Source organism: Gigantopelta aegis, chromosome 4 (genome assembly GCF_016097555.1).
Source record: "Gigantopelta aegis isolate Gae_Host chromosome 4, Gae_host_genome, whole genome shotgun sequence".
In the NCBI taxonomy this organism is placed as follows: Eukaryota; Metazoa; Mollusca; class Gastropoda; order Neomphalida; family Peltospiridae; genus Gigantopelta; species Gigantopelta aegis.
Window position 1 is genome coordinate 83,771,145 of NC_054702.1, and position 24,811 is coordinate 83,795,955.

Below are 24,811 nucleotides of genomic sequence, written 5' to 3' on the forward strand. Positions count from 1 at the left end.
TAGTTTACGTGACTATGAAATCCACCATTAGGACATTCAGGGTAGTTTACTTGACTATGAAATCCACCATTAGGTCATTCAGGGTAGTTTACTTGACTATGAAATCCACCATTAGGACATTCAGGGTAGTTTACTTGACTATGAAATCCACCATTAGGACATTCAGGGTAGTTTACATGACTGAAATCCACCATTAGGACATTCAGGGTAGTTTACATGACTATGAAATCCACCATTAGGTCATTCAGGGTAGTTTACTTGACTATGAAATCCACCATTAGGACATTCAGGGTAGTTTACTTGACTATGAAATCCACCATTAGGACATTCAGGGTAGTTTACTTGACTATGAAATCCACCATTAGGACATTCAGGGTAGTTTACGTGACTATGAAATCCACCATTAGGACATTCAGGGTAGTTTACTTGACTATGAAATCCACCATTAGGACATTCAGGGTAGTTTACATGACTGAAACCCACCATTAGGTCATTCAGGGTAGTTTACTTGACTATGAAATCCACCATTAGGACATTCAGGGTAGTTTACTTGACTATGAAATCCACCATTAGGACATTCAGGGTAGTTTACTTGACTATGAAATCCACCATTAGGACATTCAGGGTAGTTTGCTTCAATGTACAAAATCAACCATTAGGATATTCAGGATATTTTACTTCAATGTATAAAATTCATCATTCATGGGTAGGGCATTCTGGGTTTGTTTCACTGGAGGAAATCCATCACACTCAAATAGGGCATTCAGGCTAGAATATAATTCACCGTAGGAAATCCACCCTTCATGGGCAGGGCATTCTGGGTTTGTTTCACTGGAGAAAATCCATCACACTCAAATAGGGCATTCAGGCTAGAATATGATTCACCGTAGGAAATCCACCATTCATGGGCAGGGCATTCTGGGTTTGTTTCACTGGAGGAAATCTATCACTCTCAAATAGGGCATTCAGGCTAGAATAGGATTCACCGTAGGAAATCCACCATTCATGGGCAGGGCATTCTGGGTTTGTTTCACTGAAGGAAATGAATCACATTCAAATAGGGCATTCAGGCTAGAGTGTAATTCACCGTAGGAAATCCACCATTCGTGGGCAGGGCATTTAGGGATTGTTTTACTGTAGGCAATCCATCATACTCACATAGGGCATTCAGGCTAAAGTTATTTCTCTGTCAGTAATCAGTGGCATGCATACATACGTATGTCACTGAGGTTAAGAGTTGCTTTATTGTAGGCTCCCATCACATACAAACTGGGCATTAAGGGAAAAGCTGGTTTCACTGTGAGTAATTCATGTCTAAAAGTAATTTCAAGATGTTCTGATTGAAATTGCTAATTTAATCAAACAACGTTCCCTTAATGGTTGTAATGAAATACAAATCTGGGTCACAAGACAAGAACATTCAGTGATTTACAGTCTATAGTCCATTTGCATCAAACGAGAATAGATGAATTAACATATAACTCAATAAAGTATACAGTTAAAATTCATAAAAAAAACATGTTATTAAGTTTTAAACCAAAACCAACTCAAATAAAAAAATTTGAAGAAAAAAGAATCTGTGTAAATAAAAAAGTGTCATATTAAATTACCATTAAATTGCATAGGTTAAATTTTCTCTTTTGATACAGGTATGAAGACATCTGATGGAACAGCTAAGGTAAAATGTGCAGTTCTACCTTTAGTCTCCGTGTATTGCATTATCGATTACTTTGGTATCATATTGCAGATACAGCTGCATACCGTGACTGTCCTGGTATTTTGTCTACACTCCTGTATTAAAAATGAAATTTAATGTTAAGAAATGTTTTTATTTACATAGACATTTTTAGTGAATTTAAAAATTTAATTGGTTCCCTTTTGATGCAAACAGATTACTCCAATAGGTTAGCTCTTCTTTGTGAGATTAGTGGGGATTTTTATATTGTAGACATAAAACACATATATACTACTCAAAAGAATTTAAGGGTAAAAAATTTATAACCAAATAAGTTTCAGAGTGTATTAGATTGATGATGTAAACTACACCAAAAATTTAATTTATTGTTCCATATTTACAAAAAAACACAAATAAACGTCACTGTATACAAGAAAGTCACATGACATGCTGTCAAAGTTGAAGGTTGTCAAACATGGATTTTACACATTAGAACATTCGTTTAATAGTGTGTGAATCCACCCCTGGCGCGAATACACTCGACACATAGTTGCCTCATGCTGTTGATCAGACGTCTGAAGAACTCTTGGGGAATGGCCTGCCACTCTGCCATAAGAAGTTGACCCAGATCATGAAGGTTGGCCGGAGGGGCATGGTTATCCCGAACTCTCCTGCCTAATTCGTCCCAGGCGTGCTCTATTGGGGCCAAGTCAGGCGAATATGCTGGCCAATCCATCCTGGCGATACCTTGTTGTCTGAGAAAGTCCGTTACCACCCTGGCGTGGTGGGGTCTGGCATTGTCATCCTGCAGAACTGCCCCGCCGCCAATCTGCTGAAGGCCTGGGAGAACCAACGGCCGGATAATCTCATTCAGATAGCGGATTCCATTCAGATTGCCATCCACTACATAGAGGGGGGTCCTGTGGTGGATAGAGATGCCGCCCCACACCATGACACTGCCACCACCGAACTGGTGACGTTGTCTAACGTTAACGTCAGCGAAGCGCTCCCCAGGACGTCTGTAGACACGAACCCGACCGTCGTTGAACTGAAGACTAAACCTGGACTCATCAGTGAACATCACTCGACCCCACTGAACATGTTGCCACCGCAGATGAAGCGTGCACCAGTGATGTCTGGCCGTTCTGTGACGTGGTAGGAGTGGTGGTCGAACAGCCTGGCGACGGCAGCGTAGATTATTGGCTTTCAGACGATTGCGTATGGTTTGATCAGACACTCGAGTTCCAGTCGCAGTCCGCAGATTGTCACGTAATCGGCGTGCAGTGGTTGTGCGTTGACGTAGAGCCATATTGGTGATGTAGCGGTCCTCTCTATTTGTAGTGCTTCGGGGTCTTCCCGAACGTGGACAATTTCGAACAGAATTCGTTGCTTGGTACCATTGCCACAGTCGGCCAACGACACTCTGACTGACACCAAGTCTCAGAGCAACATTTCTTTGCGTATTGCCATCCTGAAGCCAAGCAATAGCCCTTCCTCGATCTTCGATAGTCACTTGAAGTCATACCATTGTCGAATTTGGAGTGTGCACCGTATACGAACGCAAGCTCCAATTATACGGAAATTCAGCATTGGGAACATGGAATACACGTGCAAAGCGTGCAAATGAAGCGCTTTGTAAAAAAGCAAGTTATGGGCACTTAGCAGACCTTTCGCTTTCGCCCTAATTTACGTGCAAATGTAAGCATGTTTTCGCCATTAGAACTAGTCGACAGTGTCAATGACAGTGGATTTTAATTCATTTATGGGTTGCTTAGACCCACTTTCGTCAAAATGGAACAATACCATGCGTGACATTATGGTCTAGCTAATATAATTGACATTCAGAAAATAATGTCGAAAATATCGTCTGACCCTTAAATTCTTTTGAGTAGTATATACATACAAATGTATATAAGCCAGATATGAGTTGAAGAATTAGCAAGGTTTTTGTTTTTGAGTCCCCAAGAGGTGACAGCTATCATAATTAACAGCTATCATAGTTGCTGTTGTCTATCTAAAAACAAAACCACAAAACAAATGATATAAAATCTGCATATACCAGTAAATTGTTCGGGCAGTTCTCCTTAACTTCGTTCTTTTAAAGTGACAAATCCAAAATAATTAGTTTTTAAAAATTATTATTATTATTAAGACACAGATATAAAGGTCATCTTGATATTCATATTACATATACATATAAATACTGTTAATTTATTAGCATGGTGAACAATTCAGTAGATCCATGAATAATGTTTTGATAATAAAAAAACAAACCCTATATGTATGTGTTTCTACTTTCCTGAGGGGTCAGAGGTAAAACATTCACTTGATGTGCAATCGGTCTGGGATCGATCCCGTCGGTGGGTCCATCGGACTATTTCTCGTTTCAACCAGTTCACCACGATTGGTATAGAAAAGGCTATGGTATGTGCTATCTTGTCTGTGGGATGGCGCATATAAAAGATCCCTTGCTACTAATGAAAATATGTAGCAGGATTCCTCTCTAAGACTATATGTCAAAATTACTAAATGTTTGACATCTAATAGCTGATGATTAATAAATGAATGTGTTCCAGTGGTGTTGTTAAACAAAACAAACTTTAACTTTCTACTTTCCTTTAATGGACTGGGACAGGGGAGTACACAGAATTTGCCTTTTTGCTTCTTTCCTCATTCAGCAAAGGCACCAAGTGGATCCAGGTCAACAGTGGTAAACACTGCCTCCAGGTCAAAGATCGTGCAGCAATGAGAGCCACTAAGGGAAATCCCAATTTGCTTCCACGACCCAACAACGAAACCTTTAGGCTCTGGCAATCTCTGGAAGACAGCCGGGGCAGCTGAGCTGGCATAAATCACTGCTCTCTCTTGGGGCCGGTCTGCACACAGAGCCAGCCAACATGGCCAATCAGGACAACAGTGGTGCTGACTTTAATCAGATCAAATGGATCCCTCACAATTATCACCATCCAATTGACTTGCACATATTTATAAAACAATCACAGTGCTAAACAGCCAGCTTTAGTATTCCCCGAGTTAACTGTTGTTGGTGCTTCTATCACCGCCAGTACATCAGCAGCATCTGCTGTTTTTATGGCTTAAGTTATCAGCACGGTATAATAAAGACTGGGAATGTTTTATATGACCCCATTAAGCATCTGCATGCTAATGTCAAAGCTGAACACAAGTGACCAGTAAGCTAAGACCTATGTAAAGTGGTCACCTGTAATAAAGAGCCATCTTACTAAACTCCCAAATAATCTTAATTCAAATTGATCAGTATGACGTTAATTACCTTTTATTACCCTTTGGGTGACAGCTTAACACAGGTTTAATAGAAATCACATTTTAGAAATAGAGACTATGACTATTACAAAAGTGCACTGACAGATTCAGGAAGAGAAGTCACAAAGGTCCCATGACCACCTCCCCTATGCCAATTTGAAGTGCCCTTTTTAATGACTTTAAAAACAAAAATTCATCATACAATATACAAATTGCCCTGAAAATGCATATTTGAACAGCTTTATTTGTAAATATGCTTGGGAAGGAAGGAAATGTTTTATTTAATGACGCACTCAACACATTTTATTTACAGTTATATGGCGTCAGGACCACACAGATGTTGAAAGAGGAAACCCGCTGTTGCCACTTCATGGGCTACTTTTATCGATAAGCAGCAAGGGATCTTTTATATGCACCATCCCACAGACAGGGTAGCACATACGATGGCCTTGGGAGCATGACCCTGAATCCCCTACAAATCTTACTCCTTTTGGGAGCTCAGCTCATTTACACTCAAATTGCCCTTTTTTATATAATTTTGTGACTCCCACCCCCTTTTACAAAATCCTGACTCTATCCCTGAATTGAATTATTTTTTATAATCATTTTGATCCAATCAATTAATTAATTAATATTTCATTCCTGAATAATACCAATATTATCTTATTGCTGCTATTCCCAACAGCTTTCTAAATACCAATGATGTTTAAGGAAAATGATGTTTACAGTATAAAATACTGTGTTTACCTCATTGTCTACTATACTTTGGTATTTCACCACGGTTATCCACTGCTGAAGAATTTCATCACAGAGTGAACCAGCAGTTAGAAATTACCATATAACAGCACCTCTGTTGGTTTGCTGAACAGTTTCAAAACTGGTTGATAGTAAAGGATCTTCTTTTCTTTAACAAAACAGAACACACCCAGATGTGCAAGTTTCAAATAAATCTGGCAGCTGCATCTGGCCACACCTGTACATAAAGTCTCAGCCAGAGATGGCAGTGTTTAAACAGACATGAGCAGTTGCTGCTACCATCAGTTGGAATCTGCCATCAGCTCCAACTCAAACCTCCAGAGTCAAACAGCCAGCAGTAAACAAGTTTCTTCTTTTTTATATGTGTATGGTCACTACTCAGTGTAATGGTCATGGATCTATGTTGTAACCTTTTGCTTATCTGCCTTTAATCCAAACTGTATATTTTACTAAATGTATAACATAATTATATATATATTTAAAAGAAACAATTAGATTACTGGCCCCTCAATGGTATCATGGTTAAGCCATCGGACTGGTACGGGGTTCACCGCCCAGTACAGGCTCCCACCCAGAGCAAGTTTTAATGACTCAATGTGTAGGTGTAAGACAGCTACACCAACTTCTTTCTCACTAACCACTAACAACTAACCCACTGACCTGGACAAACAGCTCATATAACTGAGGTGTGTACCCAGGATAACGTGCTTGAACATTAATTGGATATAAGCATGCAAATAATTTGAAATGAATGAATGAACAATTAGTTGAGGATTTGGCAATAAAAGAGAAATCTGTAAAGCCATTTCTTCATAAATATAAAACATTACAACATTATATTGGTCTAACATATGTTACAGATATTGAGCGACAGGACTTAATTCAGTTGGTAGGGTGTTCACCTGCAGTGCTTGTGTTGTAGGATCAAATCACCCCAGTGGACCCATTCTCTGATTGGTTCTTTTCCTATCCCAACCCACGACTGGTATATCAAAGGCTGTGGTATGTGCTATCATGTCCAATAATCCTGAACATAATCAAGACAACTATGGTGTTTCCACAATGTTCATAAAATAGTCATTTAGATGATTGTGGTTAAAAAACAAAACAAAGGGTAGATAATAATACAGACTGGATGTTTGAATAACACCCAATAAGACGTTTGGTCTAAATATAGTCCTATATATTTAAGCATAGCTACATGTACATATGATTTTCACTAAACAATCTCTGGATTTGTCATTACAAAATAAGTTAATTAAATAATGTAAAAAAAACTCTCAAGAAACAAGGCATTAATTTTTTAAACCTAGAGTTGAAGAAAAACTAAATATAAACACAACCACCTTTCAGGATCTCTCTCTATATATATTGTGTGATTGTATTTTTAAAAAGCAAGGACACAACACACTAAAATGTACTCGGTCTTTTAGGTGACAGTATTGATTATGCAGTACAAAACAGATAGCTGCCTACATTTACAGCAATGCGGTGCTGTTAATCATGCACACAGACTTTCAACGGGTCAGACCACAAACATATGATCATAAATATTCACCGTAGCAATCATTTAAACAATAGAATAAAAAGAAATCCAGACCCTATTCATTAAAAACAGTCCAGATTACAACATCACAAAATATAAAAAGAAGAAGAAAATTCCCAGACTTTTTTCAACACGGCTAACCATTTTAACAGGTTTTCTGTTTAGAACAAGTGGAAACAACTAATGGAAAATCTTATTCTAGATGGTGATTGTCTATGATGTTTATACACCTATGGGAGAAAAAACAATCTCTAATGTTTTATTTTTTTTGTCAGTTCACTTAATTCTATATAATTTAATATGGAAACAGTAATGAATTGAGTGGATCTCATGTAATGTTTCAAATAAAATCATTAACAAGCTTTTGAGTGAAGTATCTTTTCATTTTGCTTTTAGGAAAATGTGATAATTGTTCAGTCATTAAGTGAAAATTTCTACTTGTATTTTTTAATGTACTTGTGCAAACAAGGTTGTGGAATGTTTTCTATCGATTATTTTATTTAACAAAAATAGTAGAATCCATTTTAGTGGTAGAATGTAGTACACTCTCTGATTGGGTTTACTTAGAAACTTAATTACCATTGCTGTGTATCATATGTAATTAATTCTTTGTCTCAAACTGACAGTACAAAAGAAATTAATTTTGCATTAATTTTGTAAACTAACATGGCCATGCAGCGCACAACATAAAAACATATCATAAGATCCATAATTTACAGAACTTTTTATTACAGTAAAATCCCTCTAAACCAGACACCAATGGGACCAAGTGGAAAAGTCTAGTTTTAAGGTATATCTGGTTTTGGCATGCCTGTTCTGTTGTGAAATGTCTATTTTTTTAAAATTCTGGTTACAGAGGGTCCGGTTTTGAAGGGTTACAGTTTATATGTTTATATAAGCAGTCCACCTAAATTAGGAAGATGAATAAGAAGGAAATGTTTTATTTAATGATGCACTCAACACATTTTATTTAAGGTTATATGGCGTCAGACATATGGTTAAGGACCACACAGATATTAAGAGAAGAAACCAGCTGTCACCACTTCATGGGCTACTCTTTTCAATTAGCAGCAAGGGATCTTTTATATGCACCATTCCCACAGACAGGATAGTACATACCACAGCCTTTGTTATACCAGTTGTGGAGCACTGGCTGGAACGAGAAGTAGCCCAAGCGAGCGATTTACCACTGGGCTATGTCCCGCCCCCAAAATTAGGAAGAAGTGACATAAATACATGTATATCAAAGGAACTACTTTATGTTCTTCTCATGCATAGACAAGTAGTAACAAATTAGGAAGAAGTGACATAAATACATGTATATCAAAGGAACTACTTTATGTTCTTCTCATGCATAGACAAGTAGTAACAAATTAGGAAGAAGTGACATAAATACATGTATATCAAAGGAACTACTTTATGTTCTTCTCATGCATAGACAAGTAGTAACAAATTAGGAAGAAGTGACATAAATACATGTATATCAAAGGAATTACTTTATGTTCTTCTCATGCATAGACAAGTAGTAACAAATTAGGAAGAAGTGACATAAATACATGTATATCAAAGGAACTACTTTATGTTCTTCTCATGCATAGACAAGTAGTAACAAATTAGGAAGAAGTGACATAAATACATGTATATCAAAGGAATTACTTTATGTTCTTCTCATGCATAGACAAGTAGTAACAAATTAGGAAGAAGTGACATAAATACATGTATATCAAAGGAACTACTTTATGTTCTTCTCATGCATAGACAAGTAGTAACAAATTAGGAAGAAGTGACATAAATACATGTATATCAAAGGAACTACTTTATGTTCTTCTCATGCATAGACAAGTAGTAACAAATTAGGAAGAAGTGACATAAATACATGTATATCAAAGGAACTACTTTATGTTCTTCTCATGCATAGACAAGTAGTAACAAATTAGGAAGAAGTGACATAAATACATGTATATCAAAGGAATTACTTTATGTTCTTCTCATGCATAGACAAGTAGTAACAAATTAGGAAGAAGTGACATAAATACATGTATATCAAAGGAACTACTTTATGTTCTTCTCATGCATAGACAAGTAGTAACAAATTAGGAAGAAGTGACATAAATACATGTATATCAAAGGAACTACTTTATGTTCTTCTCATGCATAGACAAGTAGTAACAAATTAGGAAGAAGTGACATAAATACATGTATATCAAAGGAATTACTTTATGTTCTTCTCATGCATAGACAAGTAGTAACAAATTTGTGTACAATTATGTCTGTATATGTAAAGTTTTTTTCTAAGGAATGATAAGTGATTCTGATCCAATTCCATATTCCGTGTTAATGATATAGGTGCAACGTATGAGTGTGAAACTGATAGGACTTACCTGTAAAGACACTTGGCACTTTGGTCATAAAGCTTTTCACAGTTCTTACAGGAACTCCAGTATATTCATCCTGCATCTGATCAACAATTGACTCCATCTGAAAATATAAATACATCAATATACTTAACAGTTAACAAATTACAGTATATTCATCCTGCATCCAATCTACCACTGATTCCATCTGAAAATAACACCACATCAATATACTCAACAGTTAACAAATTACAGTATATTCATCCTGCATTCAATCCACCATTGATTCCATCTGAAAATAATACCACTTCATTATAATCAACAGTCAACAAATTACAGTATATTCATCCTGCATCCAATCCACCATTGATTCCATCTGAAAATAATACCACTTCATTATAATCAACAGTCAACAAATTACAGTATATTCATCCACAATTGATTCCATCTAAAACAACACCACTTCATTATAATCAACAGTTAACAAATTGCAGTGTATTCATCCTGCATCCAATCCTCAATTGATTCCATCTGAAAAATGTATACCACTTCAATAAAATCAACATACTAATATGATCCTGTTTCCAATCAACAATTGACTCCATCTGAAATATTTAACATCACTTCAATACAATGATATAATTAACAGACAACAAATTGTAGTATATTAATCTTGCATCCGATATACAATTGATTCCATCTGAAATATTAACATCTCTTCACTGTAATCAACAGCTACTAAATTATACTCTTATGATCCTGTATTCAATCCACAATTGATTCAGTTTGAAATATTAACACTACTTCAATATAATGATATAATTAATCACCAACAAATTACAGTATATTCATCCTGCATCACATCCACAGTTGATTCCATCTGAAAGATTAATACCACTTCAATGTAATGGACTTATAACAAATTACAGTATATTCATCCTGCATCACATCCACAGTTGATTCCATCTAAAAGATTAATACCACTTCAATGTAATGGACTTATAACAAATTACAGTATATTCATCCTGCATCACATCCACAGTTGATTCCATCTGAAAGATTAATACCACTTCAATGTAATGGACTTATAACAAATTACAGTATATTCATCCTGCATCACATCCACAGTTGATTCCATCTGAAAGATTAATACCACTTCAATGTAATGGACTTATAACAAATTACATGTATAGTCTATTCCTCCTGTATGTTCATCAACCAACCAATATTTATTTACATGTTCATATACCACTAGAGTTTCGAGCATGTCTGTCCCGGGTCCGGTGTCTGGATAGCCAGTGGCCTAACCCGGGACTATATGTTCATGATCTACAAATGACTCCACATATATATATATATACTGTCAAACCTGTATACTGTCAAAACACACTCACACACACACACACACACACACACACACACACACACACACACACACACACACACACACATACTAATGATCAGAAGAAATTATACTGAAATAATTTGTATGTGAAATCATAAAATTTACTTTTAGTGCTATATGTGAACAGTGGTGTTCACATTTGATGGTAATTAGTGTGTATACCAGTGTTCCTATTTCAAATGATTATACTTGGCATCGATAATCTTGTTTTGTTGTTTTTATCAATCAAAATGTTGATAATATATTTGAAATAGTAAAAATACTATTCCCAGAAAATTGTCAACATTCTGATCCATATACTTTCTTTTGATCATCAGTAGATATATTTAAACATACATCTCACTGCAACTTGGTACAAAGATTATTATAAGTTCATAGGTAGGCCAATCTATTTTATTTAAATGTACACAGAACTTTTGCATAACTGTAGGGTATTTGTATAAAATTTTATATTTTGCTTGACGTTTAAATTTGTCTTACACTTGGTTATGTGAAATATATGTCTCATTGTATATATAATCACCTGCAAATATGTCCGGCACTTGATGCAAAAACCAAGTTTATTTTGAAACAACTAAATGCTTATGCTCATGAATAATTCAAGTGTTCTCAATTATCACATATCATGATAATTTGATGGATGCATTTCTTAAAGATATTTACAAAAGTTAAATATTATCAAAACCTGACACATGCCAAGTAGTTACACCAAGATACCGTCTCAAGATTTTGCAGACAGTGTGGCAGCCAGGAACATACTGGACATACAGAAGTTAATACACCAAGCAAGAAACTCTTCTTTTCAATCTGAGATACAGCACAGTATTTCTACAGGAATATGTACCATTAAACCATGTAATAAATACTTACAGTAGAATGCTTTAAATGATATTTATTTTTATAAATATATGCAATTGATTTTCAAACATGTTGTTGTAGGTATGTAACTCAGCAGCCTATGAGAGCAAAAGCTAGATAATGACATAGTACCAGATAATGACATAGTACCAAGTATTATAAATCTTATAAACATTTTCCTCAAACAAGCGTATATATACCATGGTCTTTGATCTATCAGATGTCTAAAGTCATAGTGTATTAAGTCCACTTGGAAATATGTTAATTCCACCCACACATTAGGTACTCCACATTTTTTAATGCCTAAACTATCCCTAACTCTAATCCTAACCATTATATTCAAATTGAACAAATGATCATGGACTGACATGGTGCTGGTATTTCAGCCACTATACAATTACACTGCAGCTAGAATATTTTATGTTCAGCACATATACCAGTATTATAACTTACACTGAGCACTGGCTGGAACTGGAAGTAACCGATGTGCATATTCTCAAATATTCTCTTTTCAATACTACTTTTGATGGCTGTTAACACAGGTTGGACTGCAACTCATATTATATTAGTTTTCTCAGAATATTCCAATATCCAGCTGTTTTATTTTTGCTAAAGGTGCAATCTATTTTCTGATAATCTCTGAATGTGAGTGTGGGTAATTCTTTTACATGCTATCATCAGAGAACTGTTCAAGGATGTCTGTCATGGGCACAACCTCTCACTTCACCAGAGAGTTCTGTCCAAGACAGGTATCTCAGAATCTCTTCCTGTAGATTAAATACTTAAACAAGGAAGGAAGGAAATGGTTTATTTAACAACACACTCAACACATTTTATTTACGGTTATATGGCATTGGACATATGTTTAGGACCACACAGATATTGAGAGAGGAAACCCGCTGTTGCCACTTCCTGGGCTACTCTTTTTGATTAGCAGCAAGGAATCTTTTATATGCACCATCCCACAGACAGGATAACTAGTCGTGGGGCACTGGCTGGAGTGAGAAATAGCCCAATGGGCCCACCGACGGGAATCGATCCCAGGCCGACCGCGCATCAAGCGAACACTTTACCACTGGGCTACGTCCCACCTCAAATATTTAAACAAATACCATGATGACATTTCACAAGGGCATATATACGAATATAGATCTGTGTGTGTGTCACTAGAGGTAACATCTGTCTTTTAATTACCCAACAGTGGAAGACACACAGTATTTAATAACACAACTGAGCAACACTGGTCAATTCTTATCAAGTTATCAAATCTGAAATTATACTTGTATCCTTTGCACTACAATCTGCTCCAGTTTTATGCAATTACATGGTAATTGTGTGATTAAATTAAATACGCAATGAGCAGATCGGCATGCAGGCAATCCCATCAAGACAAACATATCCTGAACTGCAGGTTTATGTAATAATCATGCTAATCACACCGTAACCGTGAGGATGGATTTAAAAGTTAACCAAGCTTAAATTCTCATCAGTGAGAGATGATGACTGACCTGTTTCTCAGCTAAAAGAGTAATGATCCTGAAAGTGGCATTATTATCACAGATGTATTGTAAAAAACTGGGTAACAGATTTTGACATGCATGCACTTTTTTTTTTTTAATGATATTCTAGAAATTGTCACGAACTGGTCTTAGTTGTGATAAGCAGGTGTGTATGCAGGGGTAGGGTTTTGGGGACTGAACCCCCCTGTTCAAGCAAATTTTCTTATTTCTTCAATATATTTTCAGGGGGAGCATGACCACCCCCTACAAACTATACTTGCCACAGTCTACTAAACTTCCTGCACATACACATGCTAAGCATGTGGACGAAGTCTGGGTTGATTTTCTGGTTCCCATGACTCCCACCAGACTGAGTTTTAACAGCTCACTGGGGAAGTGCAAGGCTATGCACTACAAATTTTCCATTGTCTTGGACAGATGGCCCAGATAATGAAAGTTTATGTGCCCAGGAGAATAAGGATTAACTATAATTGGGTATAGGCATGAAACTCAAGTTAAAAATAAAATTAAAGAATGAGGTGTGGGGTGGTGGAAGGTGGATGTGGAGTAGGTGTGGGAGGCAACCCAATGTCTTTTGATAAATCATGCTTATATATTTAATTTATTAACAGTGGCGTAGGAAGGTGCCAAAAAGGGGGAGGGGGGGACACATTTATATTTATACACTTTTACACTATTATAAAGCCCCCCTTGCCCCCGCCCCCCACTGCTTCCTATGCCAGTATATTACACATATTATCCTACCTAAATCTCATGCTTATGTGATTATTTTTGATACAGCTTTACATTCACCAAAGGTTCAAATAGGCCTGACTTTAACACATTTTTCTTCAGAAAGATCTGTGTTTGCTGTAACAGGTCATAGCAATTGTAATTTCCTTCATTTTTTAAAACATATTATTTCATAGTTAAAACAGTGATTCTACTTAAATTCACCACTGGCAACTTTTACAAAATATTCTTTGAAAAATCTATATAAATAGTTAATAAAAATACATTACACTTTTTAGTCCAAAATCAAGAACTTTTTAGTTTACAAAAAAGTGTAGAATAATATTCAGTACAGTTATTTCTATAGATGACAATTATTACTAGCACTATCTACATCTAGCGTGGATTCTGTTTTGTACAGATATGCTTTAGAATGTGATAATGGTTTTGTTAATTTGTTAACATATTTATTAACTATGTCTACATTCATTCTGTAATGATGCAGACACTTGCTAACACGAGTCGTCTGAGAGAACCATTTTGTCCCACACTAAAAAGAGCATTGATCAAGCTCCATCCAATTTTGCACTGTACGATTTAAAAATAATTAAATATCCATAATTTTTCCTGAGCTGTTGCTTTATTCCAGTTTGGTTGGTCTGATGGCACACAAAGCCCAAGAAATAAATGACCTTGGTACTTGACCTGCATGTGCTAAGAGTCCAGTTTACTTTGATTGCAGGCAATTTGGCTCAGTGAAGGGAAGCAACGACCATAGATCTTGAACTCCATAGAAAATAAAATGCAGCGATGCTCAAATCTGGCTAGTCGTGCCAATTGAGAGGGAAAAAACTGTCATCATTTCATAATAAACACAACAACAGGCTAAAAGGCCAGATAATGCTGTCATTATAGATCAAAGCCGACAACAGCGTGTGCATTTATCAGACGTGTAATTCAGTTCTTCCAAAAACCGCTAAAAATGCTGAAAGCTATCAGAAAAGGAAGATGGTATTCTGAAGTGAACAGGACAACAAACAACTGTATGGAGTTATACACTGTTGTATCAGGAACGGAATAATGGTACTTGGAATCAGTAATGGGCTGTTCTAGAATTAACAACACAGGGGAGGTAGAAAGCACCATAATGATTGTTTTACTAGATGTAACCCATGCTATGCACAGGAAACTTTAGATGGGGTGTGGTGGCCTTACACTGAGCTTTCCCCCTAAAATATGACCACCATGTAGATAGCCAGCAATCATTAGCCAAAGCTATATATATGGCTGGTGTGTATATAGCCACTTAAATAACAAAAAAGGCAGCCTTCATTACAGTTGTATTTATGACATTCATCTTTGTAAGCATTATTTATCAAGATGTGTGTATGGCTGAGCACCAAATGATCCTTGCAAAGTGTGGCATCAGGTAAGTAGAAAGAAGGCTTTCGACAGTGCAGATGAAAAGAGGAGTGTGATCAGAATGATCGGAAACTGTTAAAGTGGCCTTGCATATTATATCATATAGATGACTAGTGGCCTTGCATATTATATCATATAGATGACTAGTGGCCTTTCATATTATATCATATAGACGACTAGTGGGTCTGCTGCACTTGTTCTCTCTCAGTGAATACTTCATTCAACACCTAAGGAACAAATACATGTAGCTAGATACATTTTTTATTTGGTATAGGTGTAAAAAATACCATTGTAAACACTTTCCTATTTTGTTTTTGCTGTAAGCCAAATAACTATTTTATTAGTCCTATTTTGATTTTTGTTTACATTTACTTTCCTTGAGATGAAGAAATTGTGGCATGAAATAAACTTAATAAGCCATAAAGAGTAAGGAAAAGACTGCTACAAAAACTGTATGTTTTAATTGGCATTCATGAAACGTGTTGCAGATGTTGGGAAGGAAATGAGCCAACTGATAGATAATAACTCTAATAACTTACTGATGTTCAGGTTCATTAGATGGTTTTTATACTTGTTTCACTTGCAGAGCTGGTAGAAAGGGAATAGACTGTAAATGTTTTATAAAAATCATCTGAATGGATAATTATTTCTATTTTTTATGAAATTAATATATTTTATGCACTACAGTGCCATGCACTACAATACTGTTTTCACCTAAGTGCCCCACAGATTCATGTAACTGTAGGGAGCCATATGGTGGATATTGTTCTTTATTAAGACTCCATCCAGGCTCTACCAACACATGCAGTCAATTAACTGTGTTCTGCAGTCAATTCCAGCTGACCGATAAAGATAAATAAGGATGCTGCAAGTTGTACTTTTAATGAACACAGCTACAAAATATGACTGCACCATTTCCTGTCTGTGATCTGCAAGATGTGATTATGTAGAAAGAAGCACTTTTACCCAGAAAGTTCAAACTATATTGGTTCATGTCAAACTGATATGTCACACTCAGTATAAAGTGATAGGTCCCAGTGCAGTTGTTCAAGATATCACACTTTACCATCACAGTTTAACATATAGACTGTCTATTTTAGGCCCACATGAATGATATCTTGAATGGGAGGAGGACACAACCTCTACGGGGGGGGGGGGGGGGGGGGGGGGGGGGGGGAGAGGCAAAGTCTCTATAATGGGGGGGGGGAAAGGACAAAAAACATACATTTTCCTATAATAATATTCATTTGTCACTCACTAAACAGCAACTAAATGCTGCTCTTTTTTGGGGGGGGGGGGGGGGGGGGTGTGACTTGACTAGCTCTGGCATCCTGAGAGTGTATATACCACCAAGTTAAATCCCAGAGATGACCATATTAACATACATGTACCTGGCTAAAGATAGTTGCTGCATACATTTCAATCAAAATATAAACTATAAATACATATAAATACCATGTGACCCCCTTACTCTTAAAATAAATCTTTTAAATGGGGGCTTATGTTATTGATTTTAGTTATAACAGAATGTGGTTTTGACTATCCTTGTCAAACACAAAAATTGATATCTTAATTTTAGTAACACATACCTAACCTATTTCAAGCACAATAGTACTTGGTGCACCAGGCCTATAAGAATGATATCTGGAGTGGGGTGGGGCACAATTTATTATGGAAGGCCCTCTGCCCCCTCCAGGTCATACAGACCAGTGCACAGACAAGGGTTGACATCAAATTACAGGAATTTAACATACAGATGAAATATTTAATGCTCTATTTAAAGTTAAGTGCATTTCAAATGTTGATCCAGTAAGATGCTATTTGGTAGACTGCTACACTTATAAAACTTGTTACAACTGAAAATTGTTTCACTCAGGACATGATAACATGATAAGAAGTGGACAGCACATATAGCACATTCAATACAGTAGAAAATAAGCTTCTGGGACAGACCATTTTCTGCTGATGTAATTCACGATTCCTAAAAAAAGATGTTAATGATATCTTAAATCAGCTGGCCGATAATAAGATGCAGTGTTGCTGTATTGATCTGCATCACTCTGTATACAGGGAAGTATCCGTTTGTTTACTGTGTAACTAGCATAAATAACCTTGTTGATTAATACACAAGTTGAGAGTGCCTGTCATACACAAAAATCAGATGACAGAGAAACTTTTAAGTGAAAGAAGGGATGGGGTGTAGCTCACTGGTAAAACACTTGCCTGGTGTGCAGTTGGTCTGGGATCAATCCCTGTTAGTGGTTCCATTGGGCTAGTGCACCACAACTGGTATATCAAAGGCCATGTTATGTGCCATCCTGTCTGTGGGATGGTGTATAAAACTAATAATGGAAAAATGTAGAGGCTTTCCTGTAGACTACAAGGCAGAATTACCAAATGTTTGACATCCAATAGGTGATGATTAATAAATCAATGTGCTCATTTGGTGTTGTTAAACAAAACAAACTTTTAACTTTTTAAGTGAAATAAATAGATTTGATTCCAGGACACCCCAAACTATTGCTGTAATCAGTGTCAAAACACAGTAATTATAACATGATATGGTCTGCTTGTTTGCTTATATTCAACAAAGGTTCAAGAATGCTATCCTAGTCTTGTAACTCAGCTGTTTGTCTGACTCAGACGTTAATGGTTAGTTTGAAAGATAACTCACTGCCACAGAATACCATAACTTCAGCCATACACAATCTACAGTCAAACCAGTGTTAAGCAGCCTCCCAAAAGAGCATTTTAAAAAATGACCTCTTTGACTGTCATAGTCAAGTAGTTTCTAAAGACAGATGGCTGTTTGAGCAGGTTTGACTGTATATTTAGCAAGAAATCTTTTAACAATATATGTGGGGGTTTTGTTTTTTAACAGCAACAGGACAGTATACATTTCATTTCATTTTAACTTATTTTAGTGTATATATCCAATTAAGGTTCAAGCATGCTATCTAGGCTGTCTGTCCAGGACTGGGTTAGTTGTTAGTGGTTAGTGAGAGAGAAGAGGGTGTAGTGGCCTTACACCTACCCATTGAGTCATTAAAACTTGCTCTGGGTGGGAGCCGGTATCGGACTGTGAACCCAATACCTACCAGCCTTATGTCCTATTGCCTAACCATTACACCACCAAGACTGGTGAACAGTATACATGTTTTTATTTTATTTACTAATCACAAACCACTTGGGAATAACTCCTAAGATTGTGCAGGGGTGGTCTCTAATCTGTGGTGAGTACAATTTTAGGGGGCTCAGGTATCATGCTCTAAAACCCCGTTCTGCACTCACACCTAATGACCTTTCAAAGAGATGCTCTAGCTAACACTAAGCTCAGTTGATGAAAATGAGATACATACATGTATAGACATATTGTGTCTTGTGCCAGCTATACATAAGTGTTGCTGAATCGATCCACAGACCTGCTAGTGAAGTATCTCTTTGTGTATTGTGCAGCTAATTGATCGGGTTGATTTGTAAACCACTAGATTACATCACACACAGATGTCACATCGACAGAGGAAACTGCTCGATCACAGGAAAGGAAAATAATATTCTGATTCAACACATTTGTAAGAATAAATTTGATTGGATCTGTCCTACAACCTGAGGTGGTAAAAACTATGTTTTAACAGCCACATATTTTTACCAGCCACACATTTGTATGAACAAATTTGATTGGATCTCTACTAAAATTGGAGGTGGTAAAACTTGTGTTTTACCTGCCAATTATTTTTTAAATTAACCTATGTAATAATGTAGCAAAGAATAGGGGGGTTTATAGTAATGCTATCATGACAGCCTCATATGGAATAAGTTAAATATTGAGTCATTTTAGTGAAAAATTAACATATTCTTTAATTAGGTTTTATCAATACATGATAGTTTATGAAACATCTGTAATTACATAATCTATGTTAGAACCAACAATGGTCCAGCCACACAGTTCTTGATATTGGGTCAGCTAATGACATTACTAGCAGGTGATGTTGGTAATGGCTAGTCATACTATAAATAGATTAATTTGTTAATGAAAAACAACAACTGGCAGTTGAAATTAGAATTGGGATAACCGTAGTACTGTCTTTTTTGATCTGCCAACATAGATCAGTGGTTTTGCTGACTCATATTTTCAAATTTATTATTACTATGTAATATTACTGACTTTGTGGTGGTAAAACCACCAATAAAACATTGGCAACACTGAATCATTCTAAACTATGACTATTTGTTGAAAGATTGAAGAAACTCATTGCCATCATATAGGCTACTCCTACGAAAAAGTAGCATGGGCTCTTTTTATTTATATGCAAGTTCCCATAATAATATTTCATTTTAACTTTATATATACACTTGCCATTAAGGTTCAAGCAAGATGTTCTTAATACACAACACTATCTGGGCTATTTGTCAAGGACAGTGGGTTGGTGGTTTTTGAGAGAGAAGTCAGTGTAGTGGCCTTAAAACTACCCAGTGAGTCATCTGTCCCAGATCAGGCCCCTGGCTATCCAGAGACGGGACCTGGAACAGACATGCTCGAAACCTTTGTCATATATGAGCATGACAAAATTATCTGCTCCGCTCTGCCAGTGATTGATTAAAACTGGATGGATGCTTTTATACCATTTCTTGATGAAATATTGGGGTGGCAACTGCTGCTCCTGCTGCTCCAGCTCATTTGCTCCTGGTGATGCCAGTAATATTCCACAGACAGGACAGAACACGTACCCGGTACCATAGTCTTTAAAATATCAATCATAGTACACTGGATAGGATGGGGAAACTAAGTCCATAAAGGACAATCGATCCTATGAACCATCACACCTCGGCCATCCACGAAGCTGGTACACCCTGACCCTGCAGGATGCAGACAGCAATATATATAACAGTGCAAGCAAACAAGTCATCTTCACATGCAAAGATATTTGTTTGCATGAAGAACATATATTGATTTTCCAATAAAAAAAAAAAAAAAAAAAAAAAAAACTTTTTTGTAAAGGATGCAAAGGAAAAGCCAATCTGAAATTAGTGGTGTGATCGACTTTCAGACAATTATCACTTAACTGTTTCAAATTAATTAGAAAATCTGCCAGTAATCAAGATAATGGCCCCGACCTACTGAACAAACAGCGGAATCAATGAACGGGTCGGGACAGAGGCTTCTCACAATATCATGATGGCAGCTGCATGGCCACGTCTTTTTTCTTTCAATCAAGGAAATTAGTCTGACATGAGAGAAAAGTCACCTAGATATCTTGGAGCAAGCCTCCATCTGTGGAATCAGCTCCTGTCTCAATAGCCCGAACTGTCCGTGGAAACGCTTTCTCCCGCTGATTGGCATGCGCGGCTCACAAAGAATGGATTTTGGTGTGTACATACTGGTTCAATCCTGATTTTCTCCACAAATACAAGAAGAATGCTTGTTTTTCCTCTGCTCACCCCACCCGGGGCTTGGACTAAATACATATGTACACAGCCAGGAGGCAGGACCTTCCTCGAGATGACCGTCTGTAGTTCACACCATTGGTGCTCGGTGCGGTGATCGCTACAAATTAAGGTCAATCACACTTTTGTCCTGATTGGAGGATGGACAAAAAGACAAATCAAAAGCAAGGGAATCCTGCCACACAGCCTGGGAAAGCGATCTTCTGCAAATAAACCATTTGAAAGCTGCAATGAATCTGCACAACACTTAGAATATGTGAAGACACCAAAGAATAAATATCAGAGATCAATTATCCACATATTTATCCATTAGGTAACCACTTTGAGATGAGGAGGACTTCACAGAAGAGTAAAGAAGGCATTTTTTTTGTAGACAAATACCAAATTCGGTCAATACCAATGCTCTTGGAAGTCAATGAATGAATACTTGATGCCAAATCACACTGCCAATTTCAGGTTTATATAATAGAAACTGGGAAAGAAATCTCTAAATTTCAGTATATTTTGCATTAACATGTGAAAGTTACACTGTTAAACTGGATATTGTGATAAGAAATTTTCCACAAGCTACAATTTTGTCAAGAGATAATAATGAGCTTCAAAGAATTCTCTCCACAACGAAACAATATAGTCAGAACTGTCAAAAGAACACAAAATGAGACATTATTTATAACAATGTATATTATGATCAATATACATTTGTATAAAGTTATTACAAGGTACATGCATATATAGTTATGAGTAAATTTCGATTATCGACAAATAGTAATGATAAAATATCCATATACACAGTCTGTATTTAAAATGTCAATTTTTACTGTATTGCTATAGTATGTATACTACTCAAAATAATTTTGGGAACACATTAGTGGGAAAACAAACTGATTCTGAAAGAATGGACAATTGTGATGTATATTTCAATATTACAGTATACAGTAAATATTAACCAGAACTTGTCACACTGTCAGTGCCAAAATTAATCTATTGATATTTTTTTATATACAGACTGGCCTAGTATTTAGCTACCGTAATCACATAAAACTGTGCACAAATTGGCCACTTTTGACCTCTTTTTCCAGAACTGACTGCACAGTTCTATAAACTCGGTAAAATAATAATTCCATTATTAACTCATTATTAACATGGCTCAGGCATGCACATAATGTAAGACAGAATTTCATGATTTTCCATGATGATTTTAAATAAATTTCCATGACATAATTTCCATTTGTTTTTAAAGACGTTTTAATTTTCCATTCAAAATAAACAAAATAAATTAAAATGCCCTTTCCATGGCAGTTATTCATGCTAAACATGAGTGCTGATTAACCACATGTGTACAAGAAAACAAAACCACATCAGATATTTCTGTAACTGTAAAAGTTAAAGTTTGGCTTTGTTTAACAACACCACTAGAGCACATTGATTTTTGTAACTGTAAGTCAAGTCATTTGACTTCTGGAAAGGATGAGATGTTATGATAGAAATTGATTTTTTTTTTTTAAATGTATTTTGGGGGTTGCATACTTTCCCCTACAGCCTGAAAGTACCCGAGTCCCTTCAACCTTAGACCAAGTCACTGGTCATACCAGAGACAGGGGCCAGGGTGGACATGCCAGAACCTTAATGATGTGGGTATGTTAAAACTATCTGGACTTAGAAGTATCCGAGGACAGGGTCTGGATCATCACTGTGCCTCATGGAATTAAAGTGGCAACCAGTGATGCTCTATACCGGAATACTTGGACATGCCACCCCACACTGTGACTATAAACCACCCCACACTGTGACTATAAACCACCCCACACTGTGACTATAAACCACCCCACACTGTGCCTATAAACCATCCCACACTGTGACTATGTAGCACCCCACACTGTGACTATGTACCACCTCGACATGTATGTTTCAGGCAGAAAATATTCCAGCCACAATAATGTAATTCTATTGCAATAAAAAATACTGGTACTGTAAATTTGTTCAGTTTAATTTTAGACTTTGATTAAACATTCTGGACTACCTGGATATGACAGAACATACATGTATTTCCAGGTGGACTATATATAATATATATGAACATCAAAAGAAACATTAGATCCAAAAGCATAATAGAATTGTGTGCAATTGCGGAATTAGGATTTTAAAATATGATATCAAATATCAGTGCACAAAATTTAAATTTATTGAATTTAAAATAACAACCATGTAAAATAATGATATTTTTTAGTATTTTGATAGAGGTTATAACTACTTGCATAAATTAAAAAACATTTGCATTTGCTGTTCAGTATATATATATACTTTGATAGTTATTCAATATCAAATAGCAGCATTTATTTACTGAAATGTGATGCATTATGCAGCTTAAATATTGAACAACACAGATCGATCATCAAAGCAAAGCAGAACTTTTTATAAGCCTGTATGTGCAGGTGGTTACAAAGACACCATGCTGCAGCTGTGTAATTAGAAGCACAAAAAGTGAGTCCAGATAAATGTAGGCCATAGCATAGTGAATACTGTGAGGGAGACAGTAAAATATGTGTGTCATGTCAAATTATTAAATTGTTCCAACCAGTGCACCACGACTGGTATATCAAAGGCTGTGGTATGTGCTATCCTGTCTGTGGGATGGTACATATAAAAGATCCCTTGCTACTAATGGTAAAAAGTAGCAGGTTTTCTCTCTAAGACTATATGTCAGAATTACCAAATGTTTGGCATCTAATAGCCGATGACTAATAAATCAATGTACTCTAGTGGTCTTGTTAAACAAAGCAAACTTCTTTTTTTTTAAAGATTAAATGCACTCTTTATGGTTCACATATGAATTGGTTAAACAAAATGTAGTTACATAAGAGGTAAATAAAAGAAATATGTGGAAATTTGTTATTTTTAAATCTAAGTTATGGAAGAAATATAATAGCAATAATCTACCTACAAAGTTTTGTCTTGTCATTAAATGTTAGATCAACAAATCCCAGGAAACACACCATAGTAAGTTAAATGCAATTTTCTGTTGTTCAATCAAAGTACATGTATTATATTCTGATTGATTACTATAATTATAGTAGCGTTATGTATATTATACTAGTTGATGATAAATCCACCTATACTGCATAGAATTTGTATTTTGATCACTTAATTCACCATTAACATGCACCCACACCCCATTTTTTTTTTTTTTTAGGGAACTTGCCATGCGACTGAATGTTTTTATGTTGATCATAAATTTATTGTATGCTAACACATTGTATTAGTAAAGTATTATACCCAATTCTGATTAATAAATAAGATGAATTTTTTTTTAAGAAACTATGTAAACAAAATCCTCCAAGTAATATCACAAAGTGTCTGCATAAGAATCAATATAATTATTCTCTGTACTACAAATAATGGACAAACCATTAAAACTAAGTCTGTCTTTTTTTTTTCTCATGAAGATCTGACAGTAAATGATGAATAAAAGTGCTATATGCACAAGTCATCAACGAGTGAAATGCCTGCATGCAATTCTGCAAGCAGTTTATTGAACACTTTTGCAGAGAACCGTGCCAAGAAAACTCCATCTGTATGGCAGTCAATCTTCCTGTAATTGATTAATCTACGACTTTCTACATCGAGTTTGCAATTCCCTAACACAAGTCTTTTGACAGTTGCTGTTTGCAGATAAACAGTGTACTTGCATGTGGACACGGCAGCCATTTTGAGATAAAATTTTCTGAAAGCACTCAGAGAAATGTCAAACAGAATAAAAAAGGACCCATGGAATAATAAATTATTAGAAAGTAACATTGCTAACTATGGTTTCAAATCTTATTAAACCATATTGGCAAA

The 24,811-nt window shown here is 36.0% G+C and overlaps 1 protein-coding gene across 3 annotated transcripts in view; it reads right to left on the reverse strand.

The window, feature by feature from the left end:
- Nucleotides 1–24,811, reverse strand: part of LOC121371251 (regulator of G-protein signaling 7-like) — a 165,035-nt gene that overhangs the window by 83,532 nt on the left and 56,692 nt on the right. For all 3 annotated transcript variants that reach the window (XM_041496997.1, XM_041496998.1, XM_041496999.1), the window contains exon 2: nt 9,641–9,737. In XM_041496997.1, the coding sequence (XP_041352931.1) occupies nt 9,641–9,737 (97 nt within the window). The remainder of the gene's footprint in view (nt 1–9,640; nt 9,738–24,811) is intronic.